A 21,611-nucleotide genomic window follows, 5' to 3' on the forward strand; every position below is an offset into this window, starting at 1 on the left:
TCCAACTCCAACCACTCCTGGCACAGCCTGGGGCAATGTCTTCTTGTGCTGTCCCTTGTTTCCCGGGAGAAGAGCCCGGCCCCACCCGGGCTCAGCCTCGTCTCAGGGCTCTGTGGAGAGCGGTAAGGTCCCGGCCGAGCCTCCTCTGCTCCAGCCTCAACACCCCCAGCCCCATCAGCCGCTCCTGGCAGGACTTGTGCTCCAGACCCTTCACCAGCTCCTCGTCCTTCTCCGGACTCGCTCCGGCTCCTGCGTGTCCTTCCTGAACTGAGGGGCCCGGAACTGAGCCCGGTACTCGAGGGGTGGCGTCAGCAGAGCCGAGTACGGGGGGGCGATCACTGCCCTGCTCCCGCTGGCCACGCTCTTCCTGTTTCCAGCCTCTCGCGGGCCGGCACCGCACGGCGGCTCTGCCTCTGCCCCGTCCCCGTGCCCCGGCCACGGGCGCCGTGCGGGGCCGGACGGTCACGGAGCGCCCGGCGGCCTCCGCCCAGCAGGGGGCGCGCGCGCCCGGCCGGCCGCTCGCTCCGCCCGGCCCCGCGCGCCCCCGAGAGCCGCGCGCAGGTACGGCGGGAGCGGGGCCGCGACCCGCGGGGCCGGGGCGGCTGCGGGAGGCCTGGGAGGGCACGGCAGGGCTCGGCAGGGCACGGCAGGGCTCGGCAGGGCTCGGCCGGGCGCTGTCACCCTGACGGGCCTGTGCCAGGCCTGGGGAGGGAGCCGGGGACGGGCCCTGGGCAGAGCCCGGCCCGGGAGCCGGAGAGGTGGAGCGCTGGGATGCCGTTTGGTGGGAGAGCAGCGGGAGCAGCGCCAGCCTTCAGGGGAGGGGAGGGGCACGGGGACGCGGCCGCCCCGCTGGCAGGGCGTTGGTAAGTGTGCGGCTTTGAACGTGCTTGCTAGGGGAAAACAAGTGAAACTGCAATACATATTTTAACCTGCTGTCATAGCTGTCTTTGATGGAGCCATTGCTGTTTTTACGGGAAGTGGAGTAGTTCCCTTTTTATTTTCTAGACCCCACTAAAGCTGCTGCACGTTGTTATTGTGGTGAAAAGGTAGCCATAACACCTGACTTGTAGACAGAATAGGGAAGTAACTAGAAATAAACTATGGTGAGTAATATTGAATCGAAAATCCATCAAATCTGAGTATCAGAGGGTATAAAATTAGTTCTTTGAAGATCAGTCTTGAGACCAATCTTATTAAATATTTAATAGAGGTCTTGATGTAGTAATTAAAACTTTATTGTCTTAATTTAATAGTGATGGGGAGTTGGAAGGCACTGACGAGTATGGAAGAGGGTTATAGTATTACACAGAAAAAACTGGGTGATCCTGAGAACTAGGGTATGAAATAAGTTTAATAACAATTTAAAGAATGAGGGTTTAGAGTTGTAACCTTGCAAGCAAAAAATTTGTAGAAGAAATTCTTACCAATTGAAAGCAACACAAAACCAAAGAATGTTAGGTAGTTACAAGATGTTGAATTGCAGAAAAAGTAAATGCTTACTACAGTGATCCAGTTAAAGGAGTCACTATTATCCATGAACAGAACTCTAGAATTCTTTGTATAATGTTAGTCATTCTCAGCAAAAAAACAGGAACAGAAACAGGCAGATATGCGGAGGTAGAGTAGGGAAATTAAAAGTCTGTTAGAAGAGGCATTTGGCTTTTTTTAATTTTGCAGAATAATTGTAATTTTGCTTTCTGTTTAACCATCAAGGTAAACACTGTGAGGGAAATAAATTGAGCTAAAGGATCATGTTAATACATTAATAATTTAACATAGGTTTTAGGATTAATAATATATGAAAACTTCTAACCATCAGAGAGCACTGATATTCAGGACCAGCCTTCAAAAAGATCAAGGAAGAGAAAAAACTGAACACTTACTAGATGGAATGTGACTGGTTTGTAAAAATAATATTTTTGTTTTCTGCAGCAGAAGCCTAAGTTTAGTGTTACCTGTAGACTATAGATCAGTTTTCCTTTTTTGCTTGTTTGTGAAATAGGTTATTAGCAAGAACTTGTTAAATTGTTTTTTAGAAGAAAAATATTCATAGTAATGTTTGCTGTCTGAATAGTAGAGTTGGTGACAGTCAGGAAATGACAATGGCTAATTGCTGGCTTTTTTTCTGTCGAAGAAAAGGTATGACAAGCTGAGTTGAAGGTTGAAGTGTAGTATGTGCATCTGCTGTCTTTTTACCAGAGCTGTGTGAGTTTGCCTCTGCAAGAGGGGACTCTGTAATTCAGTTCTGATCTGTAATCGGTGACACATTTCCTCTCTGCAGGTTTTGGTGTCCTTTAGTCAAAGTTGTCTCATCAGCAAGAGCGAGGGATTTGAAGCAGTGCTTTAAGTTAATTGTGTTATCTCACCTCACATTCTTTTGAACTTAATGTCTGAGCACATGTGGCCTTGTCTGCAGCTCAGGACCTGCAATACTTGGTTGTCCAAGGAGTGAACTACTACGAGAGGCTCTTCTAGGGATTTTGGGTATGCTGGAATTTTGAGGGCTGCCACTCTTTTCTTTTGGTCAGTCTGTCAGTTAATATCTCCCCACATGATCTCAAGTTGTGGATGTTCCACTTCCAGATAGATCAGTTAATAAGCACGTAAGATATTTTAGAATACTGGTTTATACATGTATTGGTTTATACACATTATGTGAAATATGTGATCCTTGAAGCATTGAGCTTTCTGGAGAGAGCACCCATAGAATGCTGTTAGAGTAGGCAACAGGCCTGTCTTGAGTGCATGGGCTTGTTCCACCAAATTTCCATTGTGAGTGTTTATTGTAAGTCAAGAGCACAGATACTGAAATGGTCAGTTTTGTTGTGGTTTGCTTTGCTATTTAAAGATGATACTTACTAAATATGTGGAAAAAAAAGGTTTTATCTTGTGCAGTCCTGTGGGAAATGGATTTGTAGAGAGTCCCCCACTGCAGCCTTGTCTGTACTTACAGGACTTAGATTCTGGCTTTCATTCATGTATCAGCACCACTTTTCCAAGTGGCATTTTTTCTTTTACTTTATCAATAACATTTTGATTGGCTGAGTGGAACAGAGCTGCTTAAACACCAGTTTTGTCAGTCAGCAAATTTCTGACATCCAAGTAATGCAGCAACATCAGCTGAATTTTATAATATAAACTCAAAGGCATAAATCCTGCAATGCTCATTGATGATAATCTTCAGCATACTCAGGACCTCCTAGAGTGTCTGACCAGCATTAGTGGATGGTGACAGAAAAAGGGCAGCAGGACATTTCAGGAATGCCTTGGGGTGTGTAGGCTTCCCATGGGTGGTGTAGAATGTTCGTGAGTATTCTTCACCTCGGAGTTTTATATCCACAGAAGAATATGCCTGTGTTATGTGTTAGTACCTTAGGGGCTGGTTCTCTCTGAGAATGGGTACATCTTCAGAGTTTTGCTACATCCAAGACTCATCAGCTTTTACTCAGGGTTACTGAGTAGGGTTGTAGATACAGGTGTTGTGGATCTTCAGGAAGCATTAAAACAAAGTACCATACCAGAGGATTTTGAGGAGAATGGATGCATATAGCATCAAAGACATTTCTTACATGCAGAAGTGGTTGGGTTGAAAAATTACAAAGAAGGCAAAAAGAAATTGCCAAAAAAAGGAAGGAGGCAGAAAGGTGGCACATGAGCTTCAGTGTACACAAAGTAAGATGATGTCTTGGGTAAAGTAATCTAAATCATGCTCACATGGTGGTGAACTTGAGACTAGCAGCCACCAATCAAGAGAAAGTGCTTGGAGTTACCATTGAATGTTCCCTGGAAACCTAAGCTCAGTGTGCTATGGCAGCCAGAGAGCCAGGAAAATGGTGACTGTCCTCAGAGAGATAGTGAGAAGCCAGAGGGCACCATTTTGCTGCTGTGGCTGGTGCATGCACATCTGGGGTAGTTTGTGCGGTTCCAGTCTCTGCATTGGAAGAAGGACACAGTGGGATAGGGAAGGGCAACCGAAAGGGACAAGGGGATCAGCTTCCTTAAGAGGAAAGGCTGAAAAGTCAGGATTGTTCACAGAGGATATTGCTGGGGCGTGTCCAGGGTTATGCAATGAAGGCAGTGAGTAAAGTGAGAGTTATTCATCCAGTGCTGAGGCACTGAAATGGGAGTTGCATGCTGGGGCTGTTGGGAGGTAGTTTCAGATGGATACAGGAAGGGGTTAGAAAATAGACAAAAAGTGTGTTGAGGGACTGCTAAAAGAGCTGCTCAGGGAAGTCCACAGTGTACTGTTGTGGCTGCTGGGTGTGTGTGGAGAATGGAGAATGGACTGCAGGAAGCAGCCAGGTTCATGTGCTTTCCCAATGGAGGATCTCTGATGGCTGCTCTTGAAAGCAGAGCGCTGGGTGAGGTGGATCAGCCTGATCCAGGACACCAGTTTTAGTCAATTTATGATCAGTAAGACTGGAATAATTTTAGTTCTGCATAGTTCAGTTCTGGCTTCTGAACTGTTAGAATCTGCATGTATAGCCTAGAAAAGGCAATGAGCAACAAGGTGATGGTGTTTGCCAGGACATGGGTTATAAAGATAGGGTCAGCTATGAAAAGCTGCAAAAGAACCTTGTAAAACTGAGTAACTGGGTAATGCAACATACTGGCACATGAGTTCAGTGTAAGTAGAGGGATTCAGATAGCATAGAGAATCCTAACTTCCCACATGAAATACTGGGCTCTCAGTAATGAGCAGTATCTTGTCGTTTTGATGAATGGTTCCATGAAAATGTAACAGTGTTAAGCAGCAGTGAAAAAGGTAAAACAGACAGTGAATATTACTGAGAAACAAGTGAAAAACAAAGCAAAGAATTTTGTCATGACACTTGTTAATCCATGGTTCACCCAAACATCTTGATTGGGTCACCCCTGCTCTGTCTGCCTGCTCACAAAACAGAATAACGAGTGAGATTCAGAGAAGCAAAACAAGAATGGTCATAGACACAGACCCCCTTCCAAATGAGGAATGACCAAGAAAGCTGGACTTCAAAATTCATCCTGGAAAGGGATGTCAGAGGAGGCTGTGATGAAGGCCTGTAGAATCATGAGTAGCAGGAAAAGAATGGGTAGAGGTGCAGTCTCTTCTTCCTGCAGGAGAGTTGGGGATCCACAAGGGAAGCTACCAAGTCCCTGATTCAGCAAGATCAAAAGATGTTGTTCTTCATAAGAACTGAGTTGGAGAACTTAGCAGAGTATGTTGTGGGTATTGGAAGTATTTGTGTTGAAGAGGAGAAAGAGCAGATTCAGAGGTGGAGGCGGAGCCAAATATGTAAAAAACCCCATCCACTTTGAATAGAAAAAGCAGTATTATATATGCTTGCCCTATTCTGTGTTCTTTCCGGCCTCTGCTTTTTGCCACCATTTCAAAAATTATACTAGGCCTAAAAGGACCTTTGTTGTGATCTGCTGTGGCTACTTTTATGTAGGCTTTTTATTCACAAAGCTAATAATTGATGTGGACTTTTTTCACATTTTCTCTTCATCCTTCCTCAAACAGATCTTGTCAAGCCTCTTTAAAGAAACATGGGTATTGCTGTTCATTGACGAGACACCGGGTTTCATGCTGAATATTGATTGAGTCTTTTACAGATGAGTTATTGCTATTTACTAAGTTATCTAAAGGTAGAAGCTTCCCGAGTATATGTGATGTCTTTTGTTTTCAGGCTCAGCAGGATAAATTGATGCAATTGGTAAACATCAATTGAGCTACCTCACTCTCAGGTTCTTTTCAATCATTTTTCATTGCATTTTTGGTCAATTCCAGCCCCTGTGCAGATCAGGAGCTTGAAGTTGACCTCTCTGATTCTCCTCAGACTTGCCTGTTGTCCTGGGAATGCTTAGGCTTCTGATTTACTCCCTTCAATCCCTTTAGACTGAAGTTGGGCAGTCACTAGTACTACTACATGTTTGCCTACATGGAGAATTTTTTTGAGTCTAAGCATGGTGAAGCAACTATTTATGCAAAAGTAGCATCACTGTGTAAATACTAGTTAGACATACAACCTTAATAGTGTTGCCATTTCATCTTACTATGTCACATAACATGATCCACCGTGATACAGTTAAGTTTTGTAAGTCATGCTGTGTTGGTAGATATTTAAAATATTTGAAAGAAGGAATGTATCAATTACTATTTGTCTTTGATAAACTGGTTTAGTGATTTACTGTGTGAACATGAAAATTCTGAACAGAAATATGTGTATCCAGCACTTTATAGTAAGAGTTGCGTGTTTGACAGTGTTAGTTGTCTTATCATTAGTACATTGATATAAATATATTGTTGGTATAAAAATGAACTTTAGTGAACTAGCAGAGCGAGATATTTTTTCAAAGGTGAAGTCAAGCATACAGTTATATATAAATGACTCACAAATTTAGGAGACATCTACTTTTAAAAGTGACTTGCTTCTGTTCACTAGCCACTAAACCAGATTTGATGTTGCGCACTAAGGCCATGTCATCAAGGTTATGCATTACTAAGGATATACAAGCTATTTTATAGATTATAAGAGAAAAAAAGTAAGAAAATATGAACTATATAACAAGTCATTTGATGACAGGTTCTTAGTTTGCTTTATTGTTTTTATTAAGTTCTGATTTCTGATGATTCCTGCTGGACACAGAAAGTTTGTCTCCCTGTTAGTAAATACATCATCACAGACTTACTGTTTGCCTAGGTAAGGACTGGATTTTTTGTGTGGGGCTGTTTTTGATTTAGTTTTGGGTGGTTTTTAAGAAACAGGCATAAATACATACTTTTTTAAATTAAATACCTTTGATTTCAGAACTCAAGCAACATACCTAAGTCCTCATTTTACTAACAGAGGATCAAAAATTAAATGAGAATGCTGTTTATACTGCAAAGAAGTAGCAGTTTGGATTTCAGAATCCTTTTAATAAAGTTCTATAAAACCTTATTTTCATGCCTTTCATAATTTGCTTCCCAGGAAGATAGAAAATACCACAAATGTAGAAAAAGTGGTCTTTGTGAGTCTAGGCTTACACGCTACACAAGTATTTAAAGGGAACCTACAAGAAATCTGGAGTAGGGCTTTTTACAAGGACATGAAATGATAGACAAGTGGGAACAGCTTTATACTGACAGAGGGAAGGTTTAGATTGGATATAAGGATGAAATTCTTTCCTGTGAGGGTGAAGAACAACTGGAACAAGTTGCCCAGAGAAGCCATGGCTGCCCCATCCCTGGAAGTGTTCAAGGCCGAGCTGGATGGGGCTTTGAGCAGCCAGGTCTAGTGGCGTCTGAGGTGTCCCTGTCCATGGCAAGGGGCTTGGACCAGATGACCTTTTAAGGTCTCTCCCACCTCAAAGCTTTGTGTGATTGTGTGCGTCCCTCCAGTCGGACAGGAATTCAGCGGTCCACGTGGTGGCAGTGTCCATCCAGACTCCAGTGCTGTTCCTGCCTCGGCAGCCTGCTGCCAGCCGAGATATCCCTCCTCAACGTCTGTTCCAGAAGACTGCTCTGAGTCTGCCGCAAATTTAAACACAAACACTTAATTAAGAGTGGGACAAATTCTCTCTACTCTCTTAAAAACCAGACAATTAAACCAACAACATAACAATATGTAGTAATCTTTAATATTTTCTTGACTAGCATACACCCTATGTGTTCCCAGCAGAAACAAAAAAGGAATTCAGGTAAAGCTTTGTGAAGAGGTTGATAATTATGACCGATATGATTCAATAACTTTATGTAAAAACAGATGTATTCAAACTGGCCACAATGATCAGAGAAGTACTGTAGCTATATACAGGTTTAATTGAGCCAATTGTGGGGAATTAAAGTTACAGATTATTTGAAAAAAATCTGTAAATTGCCTTTTTTCCTAAATAGTTCTTGTACAGAAGATGAAAGATGAGGAGCGTTCAAAAATACTTAGCGGTATATTTGATAGAAGTTAAATGTGCTCAAACATGTAATGCAACTGAATTACCAGTTAAGTTTAGCAAGAATAAAATGTTTGTGGATTTGCTTGTTAATAAAGGCATTTTAAATGAATGATCTCTATCTTATTTTTCCCTTGTTTTGTGTACCTCAGTACCCAAAGCTTATACTATTTTGTCTGGGGAAGCATCCTTCAACCCTGGTTTGGCATCTAAGGCCTTGTATATTTTTTACCTTGTAGTGTTGACATACTGGGCAATAATGAGCAAAAAGCTCCCTGCTTCCCAGTGCCATCATCTGCTGATCCATAAGAGCAGCAATAGTTGTTAAAACTTCTTCATAAAGCACTTTGTAGCCTGTACTTGTAAAGCCCTTTGTATATGCAGTCCCCCAGAGTTTCTACTTAGAGGATGGTCCTGACATCAAGACATCATTACCTGGATGTCTCACGTCTGCATAAGGGACTGGGAATGATTGGAAACAAATGGCTTAAATAATGTTATTCTGTTGGCACCTAACCATGTGGCTGACTAGGGACATGAGAGGGCATGTAGGTGTTATAAACCTGCTGTGATACCTCAAATCTAGGAACTGTTGAAAAAATAGCTAAAGTTAGAAAGGGAAAATCTGCAAAATATAGTGGTGTGTGAAATATGCATCATGCTGAACTTAATTGGGGTGCTGCTTTTAGCAGCAGTTCCATATTGGTGGAGCCATAAAACTGTTCCAGTTGTACTGAAAATATAAAGATTTCTAGTAGAAAATACAGAACTTAAGTGTATTTTGATATACATACTGGTGTTCTTTCCTAAACTGAAATGTGATGATCATATAATTTTTTACTAAGTGTAAGATTTATTCAGTTAAATGACTTCTCAGTAACTTGCACACCAATACATGTGTGCATGAAAACTTAGCAAGGAATTTCTCCCTCAGCATTTTGAGCAAAGTTCTGGAATGTTTTTCATTCACTTAAATAATGAAGAGGAAGAGCTCTGCAAGCCATTGCCACTGAAGTGCTCTCAAAGTGCATTACAGAAGGAGGATGCTGTTTACCACCAGGGAGTTGACAAATGCAAATTTTGCAAGGAAGGCATATCATGTGTTTGCTGGCACAGGAGGTTACTATTTCCTGGATTTGTTTTAGTTGCCATTTCTTGATGTTGGCAGTTTCCCTAGTGCTAATCTTACTGATGCCTACATCCTAGATGTCAGAGTTTGTATTAATACTGAGAAGTCTCAGGATGGAGGAATCTGATATTGTTCTGTGGAACTGATGTGTTGTTTTAAAACAGGGGCAGTTAGTTCAGTTTTCTTGAATGCAGTGGGGAAAACTATAGTTTTGCAGAAGTGGTATGTCCTATGGAGCAGTGACTGGTGATTAATCCAAATTTGGCAGGTTCATTAATACTTTTGTAGTGGAGGGATGGGTCCCATGAGTGACTGTGTTTCTCATGTGGAGCTGTTCTCTCCTGTTCCTGGGGCTATTTGCTAGCTGTTGAACTTAATGAGAAAGCAGAGACAACAGCATATATTTCCCATAAAAACAAACTCTGTACAGTTAACACAAATTTTAGGACTAGTTTAAGAAGTGACGGAACTTGCATTTAGTTCTGTGGTTTGAATTTTTCAAGATCACTCCTGGCTTCTGCAGATGAGAACTTGTCCTGCAACAGATCAGTGTGTGACAATGAGTTACCATTGTACACAGTATAGTGAGAGACAACTGACTCCTAGTAAATAAATTATTTTTACAGGATCACTTAATATAAGTGATTCCTTTTGAAAACAAAACAGCTTGGTTAAATTTTCTTATCCTGTACTACATGTGTCATTGAAGAGTATTACAGCATGATTTCTAAAGTTATTAATTAAAAAGTACGCCGTGTTGAGGCTAAATAAATGTATAAATCTAGGGAAAATTCATTCTTTTATTATGCCTTTCTAATCTGAATACTTCTAGTTTGGGAGGATGTCTTTGAATTTACTTTTTTTCAAAAAACTAATTTTCTGTCAAAGTACCAAGTTAAATAAACCTTTTTTTAAACAAAACATTTAACAGCTACATTTTCAGTAGATAGTGATGCATTTTTACAAGCAATAATTTACTTCTGGTTTTAAATATTAGATTTATTTTAGTAGTAGTAGTAATTTTTTGGGATGTTCAGGATGGTCATTTTGCAATATTTTGTGTCTTGTTACTAATGCAAGTCTATTTGTCCTAATTGGTGCCTATGAAATCAGTCCTTACTGGTAGGATATCAGCTTCTGGACAGGTTCAGAGTTTTTACCTGATTCACCTTTCAGAAGCAATTTAAATTGAATGGCTAATGCTGTTTTGTTTCTAAATTTTGCTCCTAAGTCAGTTGTATTAGATTGTCGTTGCAGTAATAAGCTTTTTGATACTGTGGGCAGAAACATAACGACCATTTGTTTAATGAAAAATGCCTAATTAATTTTACTTGTGATTTTTTTATGTGTTCTCTTACACAGGAGATATTGCTAGGTTGGGTTAATTTTGAGGCAAGAACATGCTGTTTGGGGACTGACATTTTAAAGATGGTGCATAGTTCAGCTTTGTGTGCAGCTTGTATTTGGCATAGGTTAGCTAGCCATATGTGAAGTAGAATTGTGTTAGTAGAAAAAGGCTTTTTAATCACACAGATAAATCAAACCAGATGGTCCCGATTTTTTTTTTTTGGTGAATGCATTTGCTTAGTCCACAATCTTGAAGTATTGGGAAGAAGGATTTACCTCATCTTTGTCTTTCTTACTGTGAAATACTAAGGTTTTACTTTAGTCTTCTACACGAGTGATCAGTTCTAGAAGATTTTAGTGATAATAAATTCTGAATCAGAATGACTTCCAGTTACACTTTCTGTTAACTGCTAGTATTTGTGCTTCCTTTTCTGAGAAGATAAGGAGGTGGCTTTTTTTCTAGGTATTATTAGCTAATGTTTCATCACAGTTGGGGAATTCTGTAAGGCTTTACCAGACATACGCATCTGGTATGAAAATACAGACATTAGCTTATATTTAACAGAGCATGCTATGCTGTTTCTCAAATAGCCTAAGTTTCTTACAGTATAATATTCTCATGTTGATTTATGTTAGGCCTTGTTTTATTAAGCAGGTTTAAACACTGAAGCATTATCTTACAAGCAAACCACTTTTTGTCACGTGCAAGTAGGGGTTTGTGGTATTAATATGCTGCTTCTATGGCTGATAATTGGAGGTTTTAAAATGATTTATGATCTTGCTTTAGGGAAGATTTAGTGCAGAATATAAAGGTAACAATCACATCGCAGAGAAACTGGGCCCATTATTTTTCTCATTGAAGACTGGACAAGCAGAGTGGAAGAAAAATTCTCGTATCATTCATGATTTGGGTGGAAAATAGGAAGAAAATTGTAATTGCTGTCAGCTAGGGATCATAGCTTTGTAGCATCCAGGGGGTTGTAATATATTCACTGAAAACTTGAGTCATTACATTTTCCTTTCTTCTAGTAAAGCGTTATAGGAGGCTGTCAGTGCCCTACATGACTCCAGTCTCGCACTAAGTTTTATGGTGTATCAGTGAACTGGCCACTTGCTATTGGAGATGGTTGTGGAAAAGAGTTCTTGAGACAGTGATGTACTAGCACATGCTTAAAAACATACTTGTAGCGTAGAGGAATGTACTCTGCTTAGAATCATTCCTTATGCAGATACCAAGACATAGAATTTATTTCTACCTCTCTGTCTTCAGCATCCAACAAAGAAAAAAACATTGTGCATTCCTGCACTGGAAAACTAGACTAGTGTTGATATATGTAGCAGAATTTGTCCAGATAGGAAACGCAGCCTAGTGAAGTTTAAATATGATTTATTAAACTCAGCAGCCCCCAGTGCTAAAGGTGTTATTCAGACCAGTGTGTAAACATTTTGAAATTACTTCTAGAGGTACTTTGATCTTGAGTTTGATCTAAAACATGGGGGAAGAGCTCTAAAATATAGACATTATGAACTCTCATAAAAGGAGAGGTTTTAAATTGAATTCTTTGGCTACTGGCCATGTTTCCATTCTCCTGGCTGAATGAGTGCACTGGTGTGGAAGGATACCTTATATAGATGAGAAAATTCAAATCTGTGTATAGCAGTTTTTTTTCTGATAGTTAATCCGAACACTGCTACACGGTGAGCTCAGAATAGAACCCCTGGGCAAGTGAAAAATACTCTTTCAAGTGATGTTTCAGTTCACTTTCTATTCCAAGCTTATCTAGTAAAATCACGTTTCCTTCCTATCACTTTAACTTTGTCATGTGTCTATTGAGATTTCTTCTAGAGGAATTTTACTCATGTGGGTTTTTTTACCATCTCTGAGGCAATACAAAAAGAGGACTGTTGTCCAGTCTTCTACATGTTTTCATTGCTTCTTAAAATTGCCTCATGAACATTCTAGCATTCTCTTGCTAAATCATTCTCCTTTACCTTATTGTTTTCAAGTAATCTTTTCTGTGTCCCGTAAGCACACAGTGTCATCATACCTTCCTGACTTGACTCACACTTAAAATATTCTTCTGCAAAACTGAAATCATAGTTCATTGAATGTTCTATACCAAGTAATCCATGGTGAAACATTTATCTTCCTCTTTTATGTCCTGATACAGAAAAGGACTTAATCCTTTATTTGGTATTAAGCCAGAGAAACTACATTTGTGTTTCTCCTTGTTGAGGTTCTACTCAAACTCACAGTAGCTCTGTGCTTGATTTTACCATTGTCTTCCTTGCAACCACTTCCAGTTTTCAGTGGGCAATTTCACCTAATACATTCAGTTTTCTGTGTTTTGTATTGCTGTTCTTGTTTGTTTTATAGTTTGTGTAACTCGGACACTGTAAAAATAATGTTCTCAAAGACTATTGAAAAATACATTTATTGCAGAATGAAGAAATTAGTATTTTTATTAAGCATTTTTAGCCGTACTGTAGTTTGTGGATTGATGTTCAGATTCAGAGGGTGAAAGTCCATTAGGGCAGCTTTGCTTATAACTGGTAAAAATTGCAGTTAGCGTGACTGCACCAGCGGACTGAATTGTTTAGAGTTTCCCCATTTATGAAAGGTTCTTCCTTTCGGTCCCAATCGGTGGGTGTTTTGCCCTTTTATATCAATACTACTACATGTGATTCCTTACTAGGTTAAAAACTGATCATCTGTCTGGCATCTGTGGCAGAGGTCTTACCAGTTTTCTCTCATAACAAAGCTTTGCTGCTCTTTCCAGAGGTGTGAGCTCTTTCCTTTTTACCAGAAGGGAATGCAGCACACAAAGTTAATGTGTATGACAGGAAGATTTCAGAGTTGACCTATAAGCTAGTTTACATTCTTGTTTGGGAACCTGAGTCTAGTGAATATTAGCATTGTGTTTATTTGCCTGCTTTCACCATCATTTCTTCACCCTTTTACTTGCAGGTTGGTCACCTCCTCCTGACCTGAGAGAGTCAGAGCAATGTCCTACGTTTTTGTGAACGACTCCTCCCAGACAAACGTGCCGCTGCTGCAGGCTTGTATTGATGGAGATTTTAACTATTCCAAACGACTCCTAGAGAGTGGTTTTGACCCAAATATTCGTGACAGCCGAGGCCGAACTGGCCTTCACCTGGCTGCAGCCAGAGGAAATGTAGACATCTGTCAGCTCTTGCATAAGTTTGGTGCTGACCTACTAGCCACTGATTACCAGGGTAACACAGCCCTTCACCTGTGTGGGCATGTCGATACCATCCAGTTCCTAGTTTCTAATGGACTTAAAATTGATATTTGGTGAGTCACTTTTTACAGTACATATTTTATAATACATTAGTCTTTTGTCACCAGAGCCTTGCATGTAAATCTGCTGTTGCTAAAATGCTGTATTTGGTGCAATTCTACTATACAAAGATACCACTTAATTAAAAAAAAACAAAATAAAAAGGCAGGAAAACAGTAAGAGGTTACTTCTGCTAGTCTGTGCAGCAAGCAAAGCAAATGTAAATAGCTGCTGCTGGTGTGAGCTGCTGTATCTAATTCTGCCTCATTGATGACATTGCTGCCCTGGTTTGGCCAGACAGACAGGTGTGGGTGGTTGGCACCAAAGAAAAAATCACATTGACTACTTTAAAAGAATTCCTCCACCCCATTTTCTATTGTTGTACTATATAAGACAAAGAAAATACAGTGTATGTGTGTGTCAGTTCATTCCCATACTCCTCTGATAACAATGCTTCCTTTCAGTGTTTTTGCCCTCCCTCAAAGTCTGTGACTCAGAATATTGTATATTCTTTCCTTCTGGCTTCCAGCAGCTGTCAGATGCCAATGCTCAGATGGAAGCTCTCAAGCTGCAAAATAACTAGCTGTTTCATTCCTGTGCTGAATTACTTTGTTTGTGGAACTTTCTGCGTATTCACGAGTGCAAAAACCAGGAGTAATGTCAAAACCTTTGAGTTTTTAAATCTGTCCCTTTTTCACCTGTCCCTCATTAGTGTTTTCAACTCAGCAAAACTAGTTATTGGTAGACCAGATTATTTATGGGTTGTGGGTTGGGATTTCCCCCCCTCATTTCAAACAGTTCTGGTGGAAATTCCTGGTCTAAAGGCAGCTCTGGACCTATTCAGTATTATTTTAATAGCAGCAGAGGGACCATCTGTATTTTATTTCATTTCTGCCTTATGTCCTAATACCCTCATGGAAAAGGAACTATTAGGAGCCAGATTGCACAATTCTTTCTTGAAATTAAGCTTAAACTTGAACATTGCCATAAATCTACTGTTGTGGGGTTTTTGTTGTTTTGGGGTGTGTGGTTTTTTTTTGGTTGTTTTTTTTTTTTGGTTTTTTTTTGGTTTGGTTTGGTGGTGTTTTTTTTTTTTCTGTAACACCCAGAGATTGCAATTAGATTACAGTCCTAAGAATTTTGATTTTATTAGAGGGGGGAAAAGAGTTGTGCAATTTCAAACCTAAATATACTGATTTTCTTCTATAGCCAATTGTACTGTAACTTGAATAGACTGGAATTTATTACTGTCTGATAAAACAAAAAATAGTTCTGAGGACTTAGTAAATCTTAATGTGTTATGCTGAGTTGACTTGTTACAAAATTTCTGTGTTAGAATTTTCTTATGTTTTTTTATGGGCTTCTTTTAGCAATCACCAAGGTGCAACACCGCTTGTTCTTGCCAAACGAAGGGGTGTGAATAAAGATGTGATTAGACTGCTGGAATCTTTAGAGGAGCAAGAGGTGAAAGGATTTAACAGAGGAGCTCACTCAAAGCTGGAGACAATGCAAACAGCTGAAAGCGAAAGGTATTTACCAAACAACAGTGACTACCAGGAGAGATAATGTTTATGGCTTTAGATTTTTGGGATTGACTTGATTGTTTATTCCTCAAAACAGATAATATGAAATTTGGCCTGACATTACCAAACAAAATCAAAATTGAGTGTTAAATTTTGGAAAAATCTCTTTAAACAGATCCAATGTAAGAAAAAAAGGAACTTCTATTTTTTTGAGATTTTAATTTTATAATAAAATTTTAAAATAATAACTACTAATTTTCCATTTGGAGTCCCAAACACAAATATTCTACCACCTACTACAAAGCCAAGTGGGAAATAGTGTGAAATGCAAAATGGCAGTACCACAGGCTAATCTGACATCCTTTTAGTGGCTTTGTGTGCAAAAAAAGGGGTTGGGAGACTTTTCATCCATCTGAACTTGAATAAAGGATTTTATATGGTGTCATATCTAAAATTTCTATTGTTAGCAGTCCTGGAAAAGATGGAGTATAAGAATTTCATGGTTGCTAAAGAGATAGTTAATGCAGAACTGAGGATTTCGAGAAAATTGCTGACCATTTCAGGGAAAGTGTTGGGTTAGAGGGAAGTTAGTAATGAGTTCCTAAAAGCCTGGTTCTAGGACTGAGCTTACTTAGAATTTTCTTAAATAAAAAAAAAAAAAAACAAAAGCATGAGAAGTAGAAGCATGGTAGTGATACCAAGAAATGAGATAGAGGCAACCTTGAGGAAAATTGGGATGGCATAGACAAAAACCTAGGGTTACAAAGGAGAGAAATCAGTAGTAATAAATAGTGATTCTGTAGCAAAAAATGCAACTGTAATTACTGGAAGCTGTATGCCATAAAATAAAAGTTTCTCAGTGGAAAACAAACATACAAGGAGAACAGGCTTGGTGCATTAGGAGTTAATACTATCCTGAAAAATGCAGTGAAGTCCTACAAAACACGAAACAAGATATTTTCACTAGGTAAAGAAAGCTGTCGGTGCTGTTGTATAAAGCAATGGTGACTTCTGCTCTCTAGTATGTCTCATTATGCTGTTTACCCCCATTCAAAAAAATTGTGGCTCTTTTTAGATTGTCTAATGATGACCATGAACTATGACTACTGGAACATTATATCACAAAAGACAGGGAGTTTTGTCATATAACTGTTGCTTGGTTTATGTGAAAATGTAGACAGGCTGTACTGTAAACAGAAAAGAAGCTGTATAGATGGAGTTAGATCTAAGCTGAGTAAAAGGAAAAGGTGAAACCAACAAAACTGCAGAAATAATATCCAATACTCCATGAAGTTCTTTCTTATACGTCAGAGGACCCTATCTGTCAGAGAGACTGTTTTAAGCCCTGAAACAGAAAATTTATTTTATTTTCAAAATTACGTGGTTATACATTGTAAGAATTAGTGCATATTACCTTTCTGACTTCACTAACTTCTACTGAAAGTTTCTTGACCCACAGAAGTGCACTTAGGCTGATCGTATTTAAACATATGGACAAACATCTCAGCACCATTTAAATTTTGATTTTTGATTTGATGGTGTCCCTTTAACAAACATAGCTTCCTTTCTGTTATTTGACCTTCATAAATGTTATATTGTTTGCTTTGGCCAGGAAGTCAGCAACTCTCCTTGGGGACAGGCACAGAGACATAAACAGTGCAGTACCCAGCTTGTTTGGGAACGTGTTTAAAATGTCTGAAATACATTATTTTTAAAGTAACAAATAGCAGCTGCCTATAGGAGCCAAAGCAAATGAGCTTGTGTGCTGTTTGCTTTGTAAATAAATAATATCTTTTTACCAGCTGGCTTTTCAGACCTCCACAGTTTCACTTATCCCTCTTATTGTTTTCACATTTTAGGGACACTTAGATTAATGTCTTCTGTCCTCTGCCCTCTGAGCTCTTACATTAGGTATGAACCTATGGACAAATAACACTGTTTCTAAAAACGCTCTCTGACTTCAGTTTTCTGCTCCTTATTTCACGGAGTTGCTGCTGCTGGGGAAGCAGAGGCCAGAGCTCTGTTCCCAAGACAAATTTGGTTTTGCTTGATTTGCCCTCCTGCGGGTGAGGAGTGGCCCTGCTGCCAGGAGGCAGAGCTTCTCTGTCCCTCTCTCACACAGACATCTGTCCTTCTGTCCAGCCCAGCAGGACCTGTGGCTGTGCCACAAGCGTGTCTAAATGTGAACTCCTGCCACTGTTGGACACAGGACATCTGTCTGGGCTGTGTGGCACAAACTCTTCTGAGGACATGTTGCTGCATTAGCAGTTTTTATGCAGCTCTAATTTGTAATAAGAAAAAATACCTTGAATAACACTGGTTTTAATTGGGTCATAATATAAAATAGTAAAAATGTTTTCTGTTTACCCTTTTTAATGAGCAAGCATGTGACTTTTCCACTTAAATTGCATTGCCCCTTTATTTACCCTCTCTCTGGTTATGTATTAACTAGTTAGTACTTACTAAGAAATTCTGCACAAAGGCTGTCTTTTACTAAACCCTTTGTTTTGCTTGGGAAATCATAAAAAGCAAGGAAGATTACTAAACCTTGCACCTATGGGTAAGCTAAAATAGCTTTACAACTTGGTAAATATTTAAAAAATTAAAATACAGGCTGTTTAATAGGCAATTGCTGAAATCTTGTGCACATGATACTGCAATACTTGAGCAAGCTGTGGGAGTTCAGGCTAATTGTTCTTCGGTGGTTGTACTTCCTGAGAAAAAATACTGTATGAATAGTGTGAACTTTTCCCATGGTGTAATCTTAGAAGGGAGCTTCGTGAATGAGACTTTTTTCTGATAACCATCACTTTTCAATTTATTTCTGTTGTGAAAAACAGCAGCATTTCTACAATTAGTTTTGACTTGGAAATTACTATTCCTTGATTTTTTTAAATTTTTATTATTAGTCTTGTAAGAAATATCGAGGAATATGGTAACAGAAAGCAGTTTAAAGGGAGGAAAACTTTTTTTTTTTTTTTTTTTTTTGCTTACATTCTGCTATTGACATCATTGAATATATGATTGATTCCACCATTTCCTTTCTGTGGTTGTCAGGGCCTGATCCTGTAAACACCCATGTATGTAATTTCACTCAATAATAATTAGTAAGACTGTGCAGATGGCCAAAACTTTAAGTGAAATCAGGCTATGCAAAAGCTTTCCTATTCTTCATGAGATTTTTTCATAAGCAACAGGTAGTTTCCTATGACAATTGTGAAACCAGCAAAATTGGGAGAATTACGCAAGAAGCTGTGCAGGATTTTGAGACAACTTACATCTTTTCTAAAGGTGATCAATTGTCAAGAAGACTGCCTCTCTCAGATTTTATATTTGTTTTTCATTAGAAGTGAGAATTCCACTCCCTAATTTATAGTCTGACAATTTAAGGGGCCCTGATAGATTGGTAGTGGAATGCTAAAACATCAAAACAGTCACTGAACACCATATGGCAGAAAACACAACAATGCCGACTTGTTCAGAAAGTTTCAGAACTTCTTGTTATCCAAAGTTTGTGTTTTCTGTGATTTTTAATGCTTTTTTTAGAAGAGGCATGTAACAAAGATGTCCAGGAGAGTAGTAAAGATCTCTGCAGAATTCAGCATCTCAATTTATATTGGTTAAAGCTTCCATTTTCTTAATCAGAGTTTATTTTTAGTCATGATTTGTTTTATTAACAAATAATGTGTGTCCCTTGAGGTCTTAACTTACGCTTCATTATATTTTACTAAGCCATATCTAGTAGGAATTATGGGGACTGACCTTTGAAGGTTTCTGGGTAGCAGGCCTGAAAATTCAGTGCTGTTATACATACACAAATATCATTCTCTTTGCACAGGTTAATAAAATGTCATTTCAGATTAAATAAGTTTAAATTAGATGTGTTTTCCTGATCTGATTTGTCTTGATTTAGCAGAAGCAATGCTATAAATCAGTAGGGGGGTTTAATTTTTAATCTGGAATGTTTCAGATGCCCTTAGTGGGATTACTGTCATACTTACAGGTGCATTCTTTTACTCTGATGTATTTTTAACTTTAATCCTTTGTAGTGCAATGGAAAGCCATTCCCTTCTTAATCCAAACCTACAGCAAGGTGAAGGAGTTCTTTCCAGTTTCCGCACAACGTGGCAAGAGTTTGTGGAAGACCTGGGCTTCTGGAGGGTGCTGCTCCTCATCATTGTCATCGCTCTTCTGTCCCTTGGAATAGCCTATTATGTTAGTGGGGTGCTTCCTTTTGTAGAAAACCAGCCTGAACTGGTGCACTGAAGCAAATGCAAAGTACAGTGTCCTTTTTCCTGTTCTGATCTAATCTTGTTTTGAGCTTGGAATTATTTGCTTGGTGCAGACAGTGGCAGCTGTATATGCTGTTTGCCTTTTGTACTTACTATTAACCCGTTTGAAAGAGGGATTAATTAATTTCAAGTAAAACACTAATTTCTAAAGCATTCCTAAGATACTTCTGACTTACCTTGACTTTCAAAGCAAGAAGTGAAGATAGTCCTCTCTGATAAAATATTGTGATTAGAAAAGGCCTTCTGTTATGAATATGAAATTCCTGCATATGAAAAATATATCCTAGTACAGAACCACATTTGGTTTCTTTTTCCTATGAAGAGAGGTACATCTGTTGTTGGATTTTTTTGTAAGTGCTTCAGTGGAAAGAAAGATACTCTTAGAAGTCCTCCTCAAGAAATCTCAATAATGTAATAACACTTTCTGATATATAGATGGTGATAAGCTGCGACTCCATAGTTATTTTAATGCCTCTCCATAGTTTTCAATCTGCTAGTTTATAAAAAGAATGAGAAATAGTTCAAGTATTACTGTGTCTCTGATGTATAGATCATTCCTTTATTTATTAGGTTAATGTAGTGTGTCTTCCCCAGATGAATTTAATGTTATTAAAACCTGCCTGAAGTAAAATTTGTAGAATAAAACTGTTGTGCTTTGGAAGAAGACTTGGGCTGAAAATTTTGCATTTTTGTTGAAATGTTGCTAAGCAAACCTTTCTTTGTAAGGGTAATTAAAAAGTGATTTAGGTGTTCTGCCATGTATATAGTAATTCTGTAAAGTCATTGTGAAATATATCATGAAGGATAACTTTTTCATCCTCCCATAAGGATCAGACTGAACCATGTAATTGTGTTTTCATGTTTGTGGAGAGAACTTGATTGAATAGAATTCCTTTCTAGAATTGTTTTCCATTTCACTTGCTTTCAGACAGAACCTACAGACTTATGAATTATTTTCTGAGTATGCAGAATAAAGGTGTTTAAAATACTAATATTTAGGAACATTGTATGAAATTAAACCTTGATCCATTCTGTACTTTGCTGTGAAACCCTTTGTTGTAAATAACCTAGGGATACGAATGCATTACATATTCCTTTATGAAGGCTGGAAAGGTATTGCATAGTAAGTTGGAGGTTTTCAAAGAAAGTGGATTCTCTCTCCCCATGCTGATTAGACATATAATTCTCTTTTGCCATTGCCTTGAAAATCCCAAACAAAATTAATTCTGTGAGCCTAAGGAATCAATTTTTATTACTTTTAATTAGCCACTCCTCAGTTGTTGCTAAATAACATAAAACATATATTGTACATTTAAATGTAACCTACATGGTTCTGTTCTGGTACCGTATATATTTTTCTTTCTTTATTGGTTTAAATGAAGGGGATTGTTGTGATGTGTGATACAGATTTCGCTGGAGCTGGGCCCCATTCTAAATTTCATCTGAATAAATCTTAATCTCAATTCTTAAGTTAGACTTTAATGACACAATACTTTTTTAACAGCACAATGCTGCAGAAAAGAAAATATCTTAAAGAAAACCCATAAAATGAGAACATATTCCTCTTCTAAATATTTCACTTATGGTACCACTGTTCACGAACAGATAAATATAAACTCATCATATACCTAAATTACATTTACTTGTCTAAATAAGTACATTTCTGTTAATAATACCATGCATCTTCATTAATGACGTTGTCTTTCAGTATGTATTATCTGCATAATTTGTAATTGTATTCTCAGTATGGGTGAATGCCACAAATAAATACATGTGGTAAATATGTTTTGGTTTATTATTACATTAGTGCAGCAGTAATGATGCTACCCCATTTTACTAAGTTTGTCATGCATTGATAATGAGTATTTCAGAAGTGAGGAACTTCATACACAAGAAGTGGCAACCATGCAGCTTTATAAATGAGATTTTAGAGCACAGGTTCTTTAGATTTGACTGTTTTGTTTTCAGTATTGTTGTTGAACTAAAATTGCCATCTGGCTGTCTCTCTTCTCTGAGACTTCAGGTTTTGACCATGTGGTCTGGAGGCCTCTCAAAATTTAAGATTACCTATGAGGAGGAACAAAACATAACCAAGAAAACAAAGCTT

The 21,611-nt window shown here is 38.7% G+C and overlaps 1 protein-coding gene across 2 annotated transcripts; it reads left to right on the forward strand.

Moving 5' to 3' along the window:
* Positions 1-526: 526 nt before the first annotated feature.
* Positions 527-21,287, forward strand: ANKRD46 (ankyrin repeat domain 46). 2 transcript variants are annotated; one of them, XM_068184018.1, is made up of 4 exons: positions 527-561; positions 13,356-13,703; positions 15,060-15,218; positions 19,262-21,287. In XM_068184018.1, exons 2-4 carry the CDS (start codon positions 13,393-13,395, stop codon positions 19,476-19,478), a joined length of 687 nt encoding a protein of 228 aa, XP_068040119.1. In that variant the 5' UTR covers positions 527-561; positions 13,356-13,392; the 3' UTR covers positions 19,479-21,287. The 2 variants fall into 2 exon arrangements, with proteins under 2 accessions (XP_068040119.1, XP_068040112.1); XM_068184011.1 differs by having other exon boundaries at positions 560-863.
* The last annotated feature ends 324 nt before the right edge of the window (positions 21,288-21,611 follow it).

This window comes from Anomalospiza imberbis, chromosome 1, assembly GCF_031753505.1.
Source record: "Anomalospiza imberbis isolate Cuckoo-Finch-1a 21T00152 chromosome 1, ASM3175350v1, whole genome shotgun sequence".
Classification (NCBI taxonomy): domain Eukaryota; kingdom Metazoa; phylum Chordata; class Aves; order Passeriformes; family Viduidae; genus Anomalospiza; species Anomalospiza imberbis.